General features: G+C 32.9%; 1 protein-coding gene across 4 annotated transcripts; it reads left to right on the forward strand.

Moving 5' to 3' along the window:
- The first annotated feature begins 193 nt into the window (after positions 1-193).
- On the forward strand, positions 194-14,488 carry LOC115881881 (ADP-ribosylation factor-binding protein GGA1). Of its 4 annotated transcripts, XM_030899593.1 has the most exons (11): positions 194-416; positions 469-691; positions 747-955; positions 1,007-1,161; positions 1,222-1,444; positions 1,498-1,590; positions 1,657-1,702; positions 2,184-2,308; positions 2,360-2,468; positions 6,533-7,160; positions 10,181-14,488. In XM_030899593.1, the coding sequence occupies exons 1-11, from the start codon at positions 377-379 to the stop codon at positions 10,385-10,387; spliced, it is 2,058 nt and encodes a 685-aa protein (XP_030755453.1). In that variant the 5' UTR covers positions 194-376; the 3' UTR covers positions 10,388-14,488. The 4 variants fall into 4 exon arrangements, with proteins under 4 accessions (XP_030755453.1, XP_030755452.1, XP_030755450.1 ...); XM_030899592.1 differs by having other exon boundaries at positions 195-416; positions 502-691; positions 1,498-1,702; XM_030899590.1 differs by having other exon boundaries at positions 196-416; positions 1,498-1,702.
- The last annotated feature ends 2,004 nt before the right edge of the window (positions 14,489-16,492 follow it).

Below are 16,492 nucleotides of genomic sequence, written 5' to 3' on the forward strand. Positions count from 1 at the left end.
ACGGGCAAATTAAAAATAATACTCCTTCATTTTGTTAGTTCTTTTATTACGGCCTATTTAGCTTTATTTTTTAATTTTGTACTAAATTACAAATAATTTTAATTAATTTTCAATTCCATGCGCCCCTTACCCACAGAAAACATATCTTATCTTTCCGATAGTTTAACATGGCTGTAATCTGGCTAGAACTTTTGGTTGCTATGTGCCTAGTTGTAAAAATGAAGATGTTTTTGAATTTGACAGATGTTTCATGTGTTTTTTTTTAAATGACATTTTAAAAATGTTTACTATTTTGGATCAGAATCAATTTTGAAATGGTTTAAATTTTCAAAAATCAATAACGACTTACAAAATATAATAAAAGTTCACAGAAATTATGACAAACCTTACCCAAATCAGTTTGGAAGCTCTTTTATGTAAGTAAATTTCATAATAATTATATTTATTCTTTTTATTTTTGTTTTGCAGTAAGAGCTACAAACTGTAATAAAACAAATTTAGATAGTGTTGCTGTAGAAGCTTTTATTACCTTAATAAACAAGGAACGAGATGGACCTACACTTGGTGTAAAAGTAATTGCTTCGAGACTTCCCGTGGATAATGAGAAAGAAGTTCTTTCTACATTAAATATCCTCGATATGTGTATGTCAAAATGTGGTAGTGTGTTTCAGGATGAAGTAGGCAAATTTAGGTAATATTTATCTGAACAGTTATATTTTCCGATTTTTATTAATATTGTTGGGTAGGTTCTTAAATGAAATGATAAAATTGGTATCACCTAAATATCTTGGTTCTAAAACTCCTCTCACAGTAAAACAGAAAATATTGCAGTTATTATATTTATGGACGCTAGATTATCCAAAAGAGGTTAAAATCAAAGAAGCTTTTGATATGTTAAGAAAGCAAGGTGTTATAAAAGAAATCCCAAACCCTAACATTCCACAAGAAGCAATAGGTCTGTGAATATAATCATATTTTACATTTCTGTAAATTGTGTATATATAAGTGCATTGTTTATCAGGTTTTGAAACGAGAAAAAAGATTGGAAACTCGGTATTTCAAGATGAGGAAAAGTCAAATATTTTAAGAAAGCTTTTACAAAGTAAAGATCCTGAAGATATACAAGCTGCTAATTGGCTGATTAAAAGTATGGTGAAAGAGGTAAATTCTAAATTATTTTTCTTTATAGACTTTATATTTTCTACCTTATATATTTTATAGGATGAAAAATTAGCAGACCTTAAGAGTAAGGCAGTTTCTGAGCTAGAATCTGTACAAAATAATTTAAAATTATTAAATGAAATGATGGGCTCCTACAATAAAGGTGTTACTACTAAAGGAGAATTAGATTTAATGGATGAGCTCTATAATAATTTATTGCGCTTATCACCTAATTTAAAAACAATTGCTTGTGAGACTGACCATTGTCCAGCGGATTTGATGGGTAATTAAGTTAAAATTAGATAAAATAGTAATTACTTCAAATAAAGTTTGTAGAATCGGTACTAAAAACAATACATGATCTGACAGAATGTTTAACAAGATACAAATTACAAATTTTGCATGAAAAGTCAAGCAGTTTGAAACAAAGTAATTTATCATCATTGCTAGAACTGGATCAACAAGCTATTAATGTTAGTTCTTTATCCTTAATAGAAATGGACCAACCAAAAGAAATTAGGAATGAGGGATGTTCTTGTAGGTAATAAAACAGATATGTAACTTAATAGGCACAGGAGTTATTAATTTAACTATTTATATATGTTGGAGTATCACTGGCATTTGATGATTATAACTCAAGAAAGGGGGACACAATAGATAAGAGCACAGTAATTAACTTCTCCCCCTTCCATACACTCTATAATCACTGGCTTTTACCAAAGCCATAATTACAGATTAGGAATCAGTTTGGATACCTGCACTAATATATCAAAAAGCAAATTTTCTTGATGCTGTGTTATTTTTTTATTATTATTAATGTTGAAATTTTTTTTTTATGTTGAGTATACTGTCAATATTTAAACTTGGGCTAAAGCATCTCCCCCATAAATGCAAGTCATTAAGGAACACCCTGTATAATGTATCTGTTAAAAGTTTTGATTTTTTTCAACTTCAATAAGATATTAAAATATTAGTTAACTAACAAAGTCTAAAAACTAATATACGCTAATAATGCATTTCAGTAATCAATTGAATAAAGCTAACAAGAAAAATTCAGTTGATGCTCTATATGATGTGTTTGCTGGATTAGGAAGTATTCCTCAAACAACAAATATATTACAGCCTGTAGCCATTCCAAGTTGTAAAGGTAATAACGGAAAAAACTTTTGATTAGTTCTAATAAAGAGAATTATTTTAGAGAAATGTTCATTGGAAAGAGAGAAGGAAAATAAATTAAAAGCTTTGGAGGACTTAGATGTGCTAGAAGAACATTTACTCAAAGAAAATTTACCTTCATCCAATTACAGGTGGGATATTTTTAGTTATGTACTTATAAAGGTGGGCAAAGATTGATTGTCCATTTGAACGAATATTGAAAATGAATTGTGAGAATTGATTCATCGCTTACAATACGGTTCATTTGAAAAAATAAAATATTGGAATTATATTATACTATCAATGAGCTTGGGTCCCAATAAATGTTTGTAATATAAGTAATACCAATGATATAAATATTGATAAGTAATTAAAGCTGTAAATAAACATCGTGGATATCAAATGCAGGCGATGTGAAAGTTATTTACAAAAAATACGTATCTATTTGTACTGTGATGTATGATACGAAAAATGTGTTTTTAGTTTGTTCAAATGAATTCATTATGAGAACTTGAATCGCGTGATCCGATTCATTAAAAAGAATCGTAATGCCCATCACTGTGTAGTTATGTATACTGGTTGGGTCTCAAAAGTGGCCCACCCAAAGACATTATAAACATAGACCGAACATCTCATTCATAAATACTCGTTGGTAGTGTATCAAACATTCCAATGTGCCAAACAAGGACAGAAGAGACAGAGAAGTCTAAAATTTCCGACCCCGGCAACTAGGCGCATTTGGATTGTTCTAATGGCCAGTGGCGTATAGTTTTTTAGAACGAATTTAATTAGTAAAGTAAAAGTAAAGTAATTAGTAAAATTTTTACTCTATATTAATATACTACATTAACACTTTTTCGTCAGATGAGTTTTGTTATAAGGTCTAATATAATAATATAATTAATATCCCACATATACTTATGTTGAAACGTTAGTAGTTTTCGAAAATCGCTCCAACGTCGATTTTCAATTTAAACTTTCAGTTACTTCTATATAAACTTTCAGTTACTTTTGAATATTTACAGGGTGACTTAGGCTTCCGAAACATTTTTAAATAGGTATTAGGTTTGTAGTTGGTGACTTTTCTTTTAATTTTTTTTTCAGAATGTGGAGGCAATGGTAAAGCACATTTTAGACATTTTTGTAAACATAGGTGGCCGGAACATATTTTCAAACTAAAGTTGTAGATTTGCCATTAAATGTCCATTCCAGAAATACCTAGGGTTGCCACTTGTCCTTTTTTGAAAAGGACAGTCCTTTTTAGAAATAACTTGTCTTTTTAACTTTTTTTGACTTAAAAAGTCATTTTTATTTACGTATTTTCCCTGAGAAAATTACCTACAGCAAACAGAAATATTTATTATTTAGAACTTCCCGTTTAATCTCAAATGACAGTTTAGGTTTTAGTTTTACCTTTTTTTTATCTTAAAAAGAACTTTTCAAAATTAGTAACGATTTAGATAGTTCGCAATCGATAGCTTCCTGTGAAGTACTGTGTAATAGTTGTTTAATCTTGTATTATTAATAACTTCCTATACCAATAAAATCAATATTTAATGAGAAAACTGTGTTTTTTTTTGAAAATATAATTCTTGTATTATGATGGTCTTCTTCTTGTATTATGATGGCTCTGATACGAGGCAATTGCCTTTTAGTCTCTCAATAGAAGGCATTTATCATTAAAAGTATAAAATCTGTGTGCTACAGTATGGGATTTCTGTCGCATAATAATGAATACCTATTACATTTATTTACAAATCAATTACTTTTAAAGGTAGCTTCATCAAATAATCAAATTTTAGTTAAATGTCCCAATCTTATAATATAAATGTCCCGATCTCTGTCGTCAATCTGTATGTTGACAAAAATATTTTGAAAATGTGCGTTACAATGGCCCCCATCTTATGTAAAAAATTGAAATAAAAATCACAAACCAAAAACGTAATAGGTAAAAAGCTTTTTTGGAGGCCTGGGTCACTCTGTATATAGGTAGGTATAAAACTAGTAGCCTAAGAATTATTTACAGTTCGTCCCATTCTAAAAAAAGTTAAACACACCGTACAAATAACTCTAGGAAGATGTATTTGTACGGTGGTAAAAAATTGTCTAAACAAGGCCGAAGGGGCAGATATAATAAAGCAATAAAATGTAAAAAAGGTCTGGTAAACACCTCTGTTTATTTGTTGAGCAAAATTTCTTTAGAATATAGTATATAATGACCAAAATATGACGCAAATTTTAAGAAAAAAAATGTCACTTTCTGGCTTATAATAAAGTTTCAAATGCAACGTTTATATTCAAATTTGTTATGATCTACAACAGTTAGGTAGTAATTGAGACGAATTATAAATTAATTACCGGCTACTACGTTCTTGTTTTAATAGATCAAAATTCAACAAATATAATTAGAAATTATTTTAATTGTGAGAGGCTCCCTTGTGGGACGCCTATGTACAATTACGGCGGCATATAAAATGTCAAAACAATATCTACAATGCCTGTGAAAAGACAAATTTGGGTAATTTGAGCTTATTTTTCCACACACTTGACACTGTCGTACCATATTGAAAATTCGCAGATTCAAAAGTACGTTAAAGAAAAACAAAACCTACTGAAAAACACTGAAAAGTTCACTTCGGACGGCAAAGTTCCGACTTCAAACACACCGTAAGCTAAACGTAGTACGCTATAACGGACCAAGGGCCATCGCGAAGGGTGGTGGGACGGACGGCTCATTTCATTTTGGAAGACTAGCAGCGACGTTGCCAATAGTTCTAGATATTTCAGCACATTAAACAGTAAACATGTGCTTTAATAGTAACGCATATATCCTCTGGTTAATAACATATTATTACGCATGCTTCTTTAAAAATAACTATTAATTTAATTAAGAAATTGAGATTTATTGATATCCGGTGAAGGTTTTAAAATCACCTTTTGTGCAAATCAAACTAAGTAGATAGGCGCAAATTTGATATGTGGCAATGTCGCCTTCTCTATCTCAGTTGGTTTTTACAGTACGTAGTCAACCTCCGAATGTTTGATCGGGTTAAAATTCATCATGTGATATCTGTTCTTCCTAAATCTATGGGCCCACCCCTACAACTTTTTTATTTTTCAGATAAAAAATGTGATTTGGTATTTTGGCATGTAGTACATAAATTAGGATTGATTGACGTATTCAATTACTTTCAGTCGCTTCCTGTTTTACCGGAAATGACTACAACTTTTGATTTTCAAAAGTCACCATCGGTATTTTTTTACTTTATTTAATAGAAAATGACACTTTGAATAGAACGACATATTATCATATGTCAACTTTTGACATTCTCGCTTAAAAAAATGTATTTTAAATTTCAATCTAGAGTGCCATGGCTGTGTTAAAAACACTAATTTTTAATCAAGGAGCCTTGGAAAAATAGATTTGATCGTCTAATCGTTTTTAGTGTCTTGCCCTGACTGATTAAAAGATGCTCAAATCGTATTTTTAATCATATCTCAATTTTTTCAAATGGAACGAGGGTGGCTCATTAGCATATTTGGAAAAAGCATTTTTTACAAATAATTTGGTACTACACACTTGATATTTCGAGTTAAATTGTCATTTGCTGTCCTCCATTCGGGAACTTCGAATTCCGGGCTTTCCGCCCTGTGGCTACTCGAGAACGGTTCTGAAAGGAGCGGTGCGCGATAGCCTGGTGCCTCCATATGGCGCGGAACAGTTCTGGAGCTTTATGACTCAATTGAATGGAGTGAGAGTATCGCGTTCTTGAACAGTTCAGAGCTGCTCAACTGCGTGAAAGGAGGACAGCAATTATGAACCGCATGTTACAATTTCCATCAAACCATATGCAAAAATGTCAATATTGAGACTGTCATTTTCTATTGAATAAAGTAAAAAAATACCGAGGGTGTCATTTAAAAATCAAAAGTTGTAGTCATTTCTGGCAGTGGCGGATACAGGAATTTATTTTAGGGGGGGCCCAAATAAAAAGTAATGTAGAATATGCTTTTTAGGGCGCCATTTAATCCAAAAGCCTAATATTTTACCCAATTTATAGATTTTAGGGGGGGGCACAGATCCTAGTTTATGTCATATACTCATTATATACTAACATACCAAATCTCGTTTTTTTTTATCTAAAAAAAATAAAGTTATAGGGGACTATTGAGACGCACCTGGTATATATTTATGAATATGTTTTTAATATTTTAGACACCAAGATAAAATACCAATGAATTTGCTTACAAAAATAAATGAAAATCATAACTTGAATGAAGAAACTAGTGAATCCTTAAAACTAAATTTGAATTGTCTCATAGACACACCAACTTTTAGCCAAAGAAATATGAGTAATGATGAGACCTTGAGTTTAGCTGACAATGTAGATGACTGTTTAGTAGATATAACTGAAGATTTTAGTGAAGGCAGTGAAAGGGGAGATAATATAAAAAGTAGTAAAAAAGAACAAAATGAATTATCTGTGGACAATGGAGATATGCAAAGTAGTGTAACACAAAAAACGAATGTTGAAAATGGTGCGGATAACGCAAATTTAAATGGACAGTCAAATGATTCATCTAAAAATCATTGTGATTCTGTTGCCAAATCAAACTGTCCTGAGCTCGCTGTAAATTTGAAAGAGATTTTTGTTAAACTAGAAGACATAAAGCCAAGTTCTAAGAAATCAATTGTAGCGCTTGATGAGAAAAATGGCATTACAGTTCTTTTGCATATGGCAAAAGACAAACCTAGACCGGGAGTAATAGTTTATGTAATTACAACTATAAGTAGAAATGAAGTAGCCTTGACTAATTATATGTTCCAAGCAGTTGTACCAAAGGTAAGTGATAAAATATTTTTTTTTAGTTTTTTTTCAAAACCTCTATTCATTAGAAACTAATTCTTATAATCGTACAATAAGCGCAAAAGAGCACTGTGAAAGCTAGTTCTACTTTTGTGCATTTTGAGTGAACAGGTGTATACAAACTGAACTGTGGGAACGTACTTTTTTCGTTCAGTTTTTTAAGTTTTGGCGAAATATTAACAGGACTGGCTTCCAGTTCTTTCTTTCAAAACTAATTTTTTCAATATTAGTTTCTCTAAAACCAATAAGTTAATATAGCCATATACTGCCTGACCTACCATCTACGACACTTTTGATACATCAGAATATTTTGTTGATATAGACATTTTGTGTTTACAAGCTCTACTAACCATTGTAAAGATACTAAGTTTGCAGCTAAAGTATGGAGGGTAAGTAAGGAGAATTATGTTCGTGTTTTTAAAAGTGGTCAAAAGAGGGAACAATTAAGATAACGCTGCTGTAGCAAAAGTTCTACATTTGAAAGAAGCGCCAAAAATGTTTAGAGCAGGAAATAATTAAAAAGAGATAGATAAATATACGCTTTCTGAAGGCGCGTGTTGTCTCTCTTTTTTGACTAATTTCACTTTATTTATAACTACTAAGTTTAGTTCGATCCCTTAGTGTTTATTAACGCCACTGTGGTCATTTAGTGAACCCTAACTTTCTCCTTTTAGGTAATCACTTTTCAACAAAGTCCCCATAGTCAAGTTCCCATAGAAATTTTTCTTTTTATCTCTGTCCTCTATAAGCCGAACTCTTTGAATAAGAAGACTAAGGAAGGAGCATATCAAAAATCTTAGGTACACCGCGATGGGCCTCAAATATGGCCGACTTAAATTCCGGTTTATCAGTGTCGTTCTAATTTTATTTAAAAAATGTATAGGGTAGACGTGGGGTAGACTGAATAATTTGTTGTTTTATTTTACGTTGTGAATAAATATTGGTAGTTATTAAAATTGTTATAAAAATATATAATTCTAATAAAAATAGATAAGTTATAATAAGTATTTATTACCACAAACACCCGATACGCTACTGAAGCAGGTAAGTCAAATTAACGTATCTAAATTCTTTGACAAGTAATAAATAAAAGCTAAAATACAAGAAAAATATATAATTTAGTTAATTTAAGTGAATTTCATAAATGATCGGTTTACTACACGTATGTATATTATATAGTCACTTACTAGCGAAAAGAACTTACTGTTCCATTATTTCACTCAATTTTTGCCGAGATCTACCGCACGCTACACAACCAACTATTTTAGAGTCTTTTTCGATAAATCGCGATAGTGTCACTGTTAATTTAAGTGCTGCCACAATTTCCATCTAGATTTACTACCTTTATACAACTATCAGTAGTAGAATAAATAATAAATAATATAAAATAAGCTCCGTAAAGACTGACAAATCCACAAAATTTCAAATCAAATTCAAATGTGTCAAATGAATCGTCAAACAGAACTGTCAAGGATCCCCACCCTAGAGTGCTTTTATGGCGCTTTTTCCGCCCACCATGAATGAATACATGGATAGCATTATGCTCCTTCCTTAGTCTTCTTATTCAAAGGCTGAACTGAACCTGTGATTTCTCAATCCTGATAATTTTGTTGCAATATACAAGATGTCTTAGAAATAAGTGCCAGTATTTTAACCATATACTTATATAAAGTAAAGTACGAACCAACTAAGAACATGTCACGACCGTGATAGAAAACGATCGCCTTCTCTCTTGGGTTCTAATCATGGACGCGCCAGTGCAAGAGAGACAAACGATGTCTAAGTGATGACGCTCGTAGCATGTTCTTAGTTGGTTCGTACTCTAACTATATTGACTCCAAACTGCATTCTGTGAAGCCGAGCCGGTGAAATGGGTATATAAATCTGAAGGAATTTGGCATAAGTCGCTCAGTTAGGCCTGCTCGAGCGTAGTGCGCAAGCGTGGATTTTGAATTATCGATCTTCCCAGCTGTTCATTCGTACGGCTTCGCCCAACTTCGTACTGCTTCGTCCAATTTTGTACGGCTTTCTTTTGCTCTCCCGTTCGGCAATTGGCGAATTCTCAAAGTAAGGGCTAATGGATATTCGGAATTTTGGAGTTGCGCTATTGCGCCCGTGTCTGCCTAACAGACGAACTTATGTGAAATATACATGGACCGGTTATCTAGTTGTCTCTAACTCGGCTTCAACTCCAACACATTGCAGGGATAGGCGATAATCTGTATAGAATTTATAAGTATATGATTTTAACACCTTCTTAGAGCTATCTCCAGGTAAATATTAAATAAAAGAGGGGATACGCAATAACGTTTTTTTTTCTCCTTTCTTTGGATTTCTCCTGACACACTTTTATTATTCAAGTGTCTATTCACAAAAACAAGAGTACGAGATGCAACAGAGTTTAAATTCTCAAAAAACAGTTCTACATAATTCAGATGGCATATGAATGCATTTTGTGTCAAATACACGTGGGTATTTAAGTGTACCCCCTATCGTCATATCTGTCAAGAATCGCAGTTAAATAAAGCGTTGTTAAATGTAGAGTTGTGTTTTTAGGTAAAGTGATAAACAACGCTCTAACCTAATTACATACGGCCACAGGTCTCGTTTTCTAATGTTAGTTAAGTTTTTACTTTTAATCTGAATTTAAATCTTTCTAGTCCATGTGTCTGCACTGGGCGTCGGACAAGCTGAGTCCGGTAATTGCTTGGTATTTGCGGCTGATAATCGATTGCTGCCGACCGCTCTCAACATGTTGCCACTATTTTTTTCTTTCAAAGTTAAATAACCCGGTTATTATCTATTTATTTTAAAAATGGTAAAGAGAAAATACGCTTCTTTTGACCAGATGTACCACCCCTTAAAATACTTGCACTTTTTTCTGGGACACCCTGCATCGGATATGACAAACCTATCAACGGGTTATTTTTAACATCATGTAAGGATATCGAGGGGAATTAATATTTATCTAACATAGTGTTTTGTTTCTTTTAAAGAAATGTAAATTGAAGCTGCAATCGCCATCATCAACAGATTTACCACCTTTCAATGCATTTCTACCCCCGGCCGCTATTACACAGATCATGTTGATTGCAAATCCCGAACTGGTCAGGGTATCGCTCAAATTTGTCGTCAGTTATGTTATCGATGACGATACCGTAACGGAAATGGGTGAAATTGAGGATCTCCCCACTGGCGAGTAATTGACATTCCATGTAAAATATGTATCAACATTCTAATTTTGTTATAATTCAATTCGGCAATGAAGACTGTTTTATTAATAATTAGTTTTTGTGATCATTCCTATTTCTCTTGTAGAAAAATGTATTTAATAACTTGTTATTGCTGAATTGAAATATACCTATATAAAAGTTTAAATGCTTCTCAAGTAAAAAGTATTTAAAATTATTCTAGTCTATCTGAATCGATTTCCTTATTTACAGAGTTGTTTATTTTTTATGTTTTTTTTTGTTTGTAAATTTTTTATCAAATGTTAGATTTTGTCATATAGAATTAAGGAGGGCACTGACTTGTTAAATTGTGTTAGGGTACATCCAGACTGGGAGCGTCAGCGCAGCGTCATATGAGTTTTTTAGGTTTTCAGTTTGTAAAATGGCTTCAAGGAGAGCATCAGTTTAATTTTACTATTGGAAACACCATATTTTACATTCAAAAGAATAGACAAAAAAGTAGAAATTCACCCTAGAAACAGAAGAAGATATCTGCATGGAGAATGTCATCATTTATATTTTGAATTGGAAGAACATCCTGATAGATCCTTTTCAATTGTGATACTTTTAGCGGGAATACAAAACCCATACAAAAAATTTCGAAAGCTCTCATATATTTACTCGTTCTGTGAAAAAATACTTACTTGAAATACCTAAAATTGTAGCTATTTCTTCAAATAGTCGATCACGCAGATTTCTTTTTTTTTATTTTTTGCATTCCACAGTGCAAGTCTTGCTTGTATTTCGGCGATTAGCATATCTGCGTGCTGGTCCGCAGACGCCATGACAACCACTGACCGCTCGAAATCTCGCCGAAAAACAATTCACATTGAACTCGACGCTCAGAGGACGCTAGTTTAACGCCGAACGCGACGCTTTCTGCCTGAACGGTCTAATTTAAGTTAAATGAATTGATTCCATTTCGTGGCTACGCAAATGTGACCCGACGGCGACGGTCGACGCTCTCAGCCTTAATGTACCTTTAGTTCTAACATAGCGACGACTCTAGTGCAGTCAGTTGATGCAGTCAGTTGAATAGTCAATTTTGAACTTGATTTCTAATATTTGAACCTATCTCATTTATGATAAATAATTTTTGAGATTATTTGGAGGCGTTTACACAGATAAATATTGATATCTTACTTATACATTATATCTGGTCGCGATTGCTATTGCAAAATACATTAAACTTCTAATTAAATTTCGGTAGAGTACAAAGGTGTTCCCCTAAGCTAATAGCTCTCGGCTGTACCGGAGTATAGTTAACTTAATACCAAAGAGGCGATAAGAAATTGGTGGAAATTTTTTTGAAGAGTGTATAATGGTCGCTAGATGGCGCAACTGATATAGCAAACAAGAAAATGGAATTTTTACAAAATTTAACTAGGATAAGGGCTATTATAAATAATGGCGTCATAATTTTAGCAAATGTCGGATTTTTTGGTTTAAACAATTTTGCCCTAACTGCTAAAATGAAGTTTTGGGGGAAGGTCAGATCTGTGTTTATTTAAATGTTAAAATAACTCCGTCGGGAAATCCAACCAACTAGGGTGTAAAAGAGCGTTCTTTACTCTATATTATACCACATATCACATTAACAATAATTGCAAAGTTTTCAACAAATTAAGTAATGCAATAGTACATGTAATTTTAGCTGTAAAGAGAAATAAAAGCTTAAAAAATCAGCGAAAACTGCATCTTTGATATATTTTTTCAAACCGAAGATATTAGCAAAAATATAATAAATATGATAAAATAAGTCCTTAACTACCTTATTGAACAGAGTTTCAGTTGCCGTTTTGATTATTGGTGAATAATGATTATTGTAATGAATAAAATAATCGTTTCTATTTTATTTCCTATTAGAATGGTCTTAATCAATAATTAATAGAGAACAACGGCCTATGGAAGAGTCGGCCGCTGCTGGCACGTATACGTAGACGTACACGTGTAAAAATATTAGAAATGCGCATGCGTACGTAAACTTTTACGTGTTTGTAGTCTGTGGCTTGTTCTCTATTAATATACCAGAGGCCCGATTCTCTAAACATATTTCCTGTCTAGTGACTCATCAATCGCATACAAATAGCATAGGCTAGACAGGAAATTTCTTACTACAGAGCTTACAGAATCCCACTGCAGAATACCATAATGTCAGTCTAAAGATAACGCCCCCTAGCGTCTACTGTTAAATGCTTATTATTATCGTTTATATGGTCTAATATAGAATAAAGAACGCTCTTTTAAACGAGCTCTAGTTCGTTTTTTAAACGAGCTCTAGTTCGTTGGAACAATAGTATTTCCTTCAATAAATAAAATCTTGCCTGTCAGTGCCATATTTCCACAGTCAAACTTGATGTTTTTTTTATAAATTATTAATCTCAAATTTTCAAAGGGAGGGGTGATAATATACCTTATAAAATTGATGAACGACTAGCAACTAAGGTAAAATGAAATTGAAATCAAAAGACGATTGTGTATTATATTTCTAGGCTTATTAATGTCAATATTTGGGTTTGCCGAATGAACTTATGTGGAACTTATGTCAGATCTCAATTATTATTGTATAATTTTTCTTTTATATATAATCGTCTGTGCTGTGAAATAGTATTTATTGTTTTTTACTTAGTAACATCTAGTCGTATAAATGTAGTTTTATTTTTCAATGATATCAAAATCAAAATTATAGCATAATATGTAGAGGGAATAGTAATAAATCGGTACAACCAATACGTGCCCTATATTGAAATGTTCTTAAGTAGGTCCTCTCGAAAACATAATCTGTCAATTAATTTTAACTAAAATTGTCGGAAAACGTAGTTAAAATATGTTTTTTTTCTTCTAATTATTGATTTTGTTAGTGTAGTCTGCCCAACGAGCCAGGAAAGATTTTGACAGGCATCCAAAAAAAGAGGCAAAACACAATTTGCCTATGAAGTAAAATGACAGAGAAAGCTGTCATTGTCGGCCATCCTGTCGTTGTACAGATTATATTTCAAGTTATAGTAACGTCAAATATTTTGTATAGGGCATTTTTTTGGTAGTGATTTTATTATATTTATATACATGTTCTGCCACCAAGATGGAGGCGACGACTACAAATTTCAAATAAACTTTATTACAAACAATCCATGGCCCCATACGGTTAATGAAATATATAGGCTTGGTGCATTTCAGTTGATTTTAAAAATTCGCATTAAAATGATAATGAAATCGTGACCGCAAAAATAGCAACACGAACAGGAAGGGCATTATTGTGCGGTTGGTGGGTGCAATAACATTCAATACATCTCTCTAGTGATGGGAATGCCGGTTCCACGTGAGTCGCGTTACAATAGCGACGATTCCAGAAAAATATCGCGACAAAATACCGCGATTTTGTAACCGAGGTTCCGACTTCCAAAGTGTTGCGGTTCTCGCTAAAAATATATCCAACTTATCTATATTTGTAGATTAATCTAGGAACTAGTGGGGTTGCAGTCGGAAGGGTTTGACAAATAATTAATACACTTTGTTAATTGTCAAGCTTTCGGAATTTATTCATTCCTTCCTCAGGACATTAACATGGTACAGAAAAGACCTTCATAAAAAACTACATTAGAAAATTTGGCTTCTATTGAAAACTCCACCGTGAAGCATCGCTTGCCAGTCAACCACAAAAAAAGGAGAGGGCTCTTATCGGGCGGTTAAGCCGCCTGATATTTATTTAAAACAGTGGAATAATTAAGAGATGTTCGATTAAAAATTCAATTGCGTCTCAATCTAAGGCGTGAAGGCGCAAAGCTGGGGCAGCAATTTCAATGTCTAAGGAAACAAAAACAGAGATGTCTTTATATATCGACATTCTTAATTTGTCGATATTGTTGCTATAAGAAAAATAATTCGTATTTTTACCAATGCGGTGTGGTAAATCCTAAGATTTACTGTTTGGGCCCGGTAAAGGTCCGAAATGGAAGCAAAATAAAGAAGTTTTTGAGCTTTTACCACTTGCCTTTGGTAAATCCTAGGTTTAGCGCGCTTATCCTAGGTTTTACCGCAAAATAAAAACACTAAATCACCACAATACACCAAAACACTTTTACTTTTACACTGGACGCGCGTTTCGCTAACCATGTTAGCATCATCAGCAGATGATTATAAACTGAACGAAGTTTCGTTTCTACATCTTTTCGTTTTCGTATAATCAACCGAGGCGAATGAGGTGCGCCACCCTGTATATGTTATGAGGTATGTACTTCTTATTCCATTTCAAATGCCAAAACTATAAGTTGTTAGCCTTTGGTTTTGGATCATACTCTAATAATTTCTACTGATTCTGAGTGCCAGGCCACAGCGGTATCCAAGGCAAAGTAAAAAGGCGATTAATTAGCAAGGCAAGGATCATCGGAATCATATCTTGATCCATACTGGGAATACTCAAATGTATATTTCATATCAATTACACTTTTAGTGATGTAATCGAGGGCGCGATTTTTAAATTCATTGTTGCCAACCATGGACATATTCGGCGCCGGGCTGACTAACTGGAATTTAAATTTAGCGCTGGGGATTCAAGTGGCAGCTCTGCTATAAAAAATGCCAAGTGTCATTTATCTATTGATTTCTTGACATTGTCATTCGTTTTGACACTTTCATTTTGTGTTACGAGTTTTTGGTTTAAATAAATAGTGTTGTGTTACTTTAAGCTTGAAAATGTTTACTAGCAGACCTTGCAATCGAACATTGTTCTTTTTAGAATCTCTTTTAGTGCGAAGTGATACAAGACAGCTTAATAGCCGCAAAAAACTCATCGTAACTTTATTACAATATTTTGAACGGGAAAGGGATAGTAATAGCCCGTTGTGTCCCTTAAGTGCTGTTAAGAAGGTGCGAGTTTTGTTGATGTAAATAATAACTGTTTATATATTTATAATTAATTTACTATTGTTTCCTAAAATATTTTGATTAAAAGAAAATATGTAAAAGTGGGCATCGATGTGCCCGTCAAGTTTAATCATGTGACTAAAAGTTTATAATCATCTGCTGATGATGCTAACATGGTTAGCGAAACGCGTGTTGTGTGTAAAAGTAAAAGTGTTTTGGTGTATTGTGGTGATTTAGTGTTTTTATTTTGCTGTGTAACACCAAAGGTTCCAACCCTCAACTGTAATCTAGGTTTTACCGCATTTCGGACATTTACAGTGACATACGAGTATATACCGGTTGTTTACGATATTCTCCGGGAATGCCCCAAGTCTATAGCCGTTATACAAGGCCGTTATTCTGATAATCCGTGCCGAACCAAACTTTTTCTTAAATGGAGCGCTGTACAACTGTAGAAATTCTTCTATATAGATTAATTCTATTTGTCGTTGTTATCTGCAGTTACTTTTTATATCGGTCTAAAACCTATAGTAACTTATTAAAAGTGAAAAAATTCAAATAGGTAGTTTGAATCTAACAAAAATAGAGTTTTACAAGTTTTATAGTTATAAGTTTGGATTTTCCGGATTACTCTGTATAACAGCTATACAGGTTGTTAACGTGACAGTTACTTATAGGGAACAGAATGGCCACACTGCCTATTCAGAACGCATGCACTTATAGGGTTTTCTGCCGACTCGTCCCGTCGCGTCGTCTATCGACGAGCGGGCCGAGGTTGCCATATTTCAACCATAAAGCTCTTGCCGCGAGTAATAAACATATTAACAACCTGTATACATATTTACTATATGCTATATGGCTACGGTGTGCAATAAAAGGTTTTGAAAATTTGTAATCGTTTTGTATAAACCGGGTAGTTGCACCACCCAGTATATACATATTGACTATACATAGACGCATTTTAGAAGAGTTTATAATTAAAAGGACTATCGGACTGTTAAAAGCTTTTAGTCTATAATAAAGCTATATCTTTTAAAGAATTACATATGCGTTTATGTGTGATATAGTCAGTTTATGTAAAATATATATTAATCCAAGTTTATTTAAAGAGTTCAGATTTAAAATATAAAGCAAAAGTAAAATATTAATAACTATAGTATACTAATTGGCACCTCAGTATCTATTAAGGAATAATTCTTTTTATATTAATCTATT

This window comes from Sitophilus oryzae, unplaced genomic scaffold (genome assembly GCF_002938485.1).
Source record: "Sitophilus oryzae breed Bouriz unplaced genomic scaffold, Soryzae_2.0 scaffold_1744_pilon_pilon, whole genome shotgun sequence".
NCBI classification, from domain to species: Eukaryota; Metazoa; Arthropoda; class Insecta; order Coleoptera; family Curculionidae; genus Sitophilus; species Sitophilus oryzae.

Bases quoted from the DNA above. Each gene is read 5' to 3' on its own strand.
- LOC115881881 (XM_030899590.1), top strand. From the start codon at position 377: ATGACAAACCTTACCCAAATCAGTTTGGAAGCTCTTTTAT. The intron at 956-1,006 runs GTCTGTGAATAT...TGTATATATAAG, and splicing joins CATTCCACAAGAAGCAATAG to TGCATTGTTTATCAGGTTTT. The intron at 1,445-1,497 runs GTAATTAAGTTA...TAAAGTTTGTAG, and splicing joins TTGTCCAGCGGATTTGATGG to AATCGGTACTAAAAACAATA.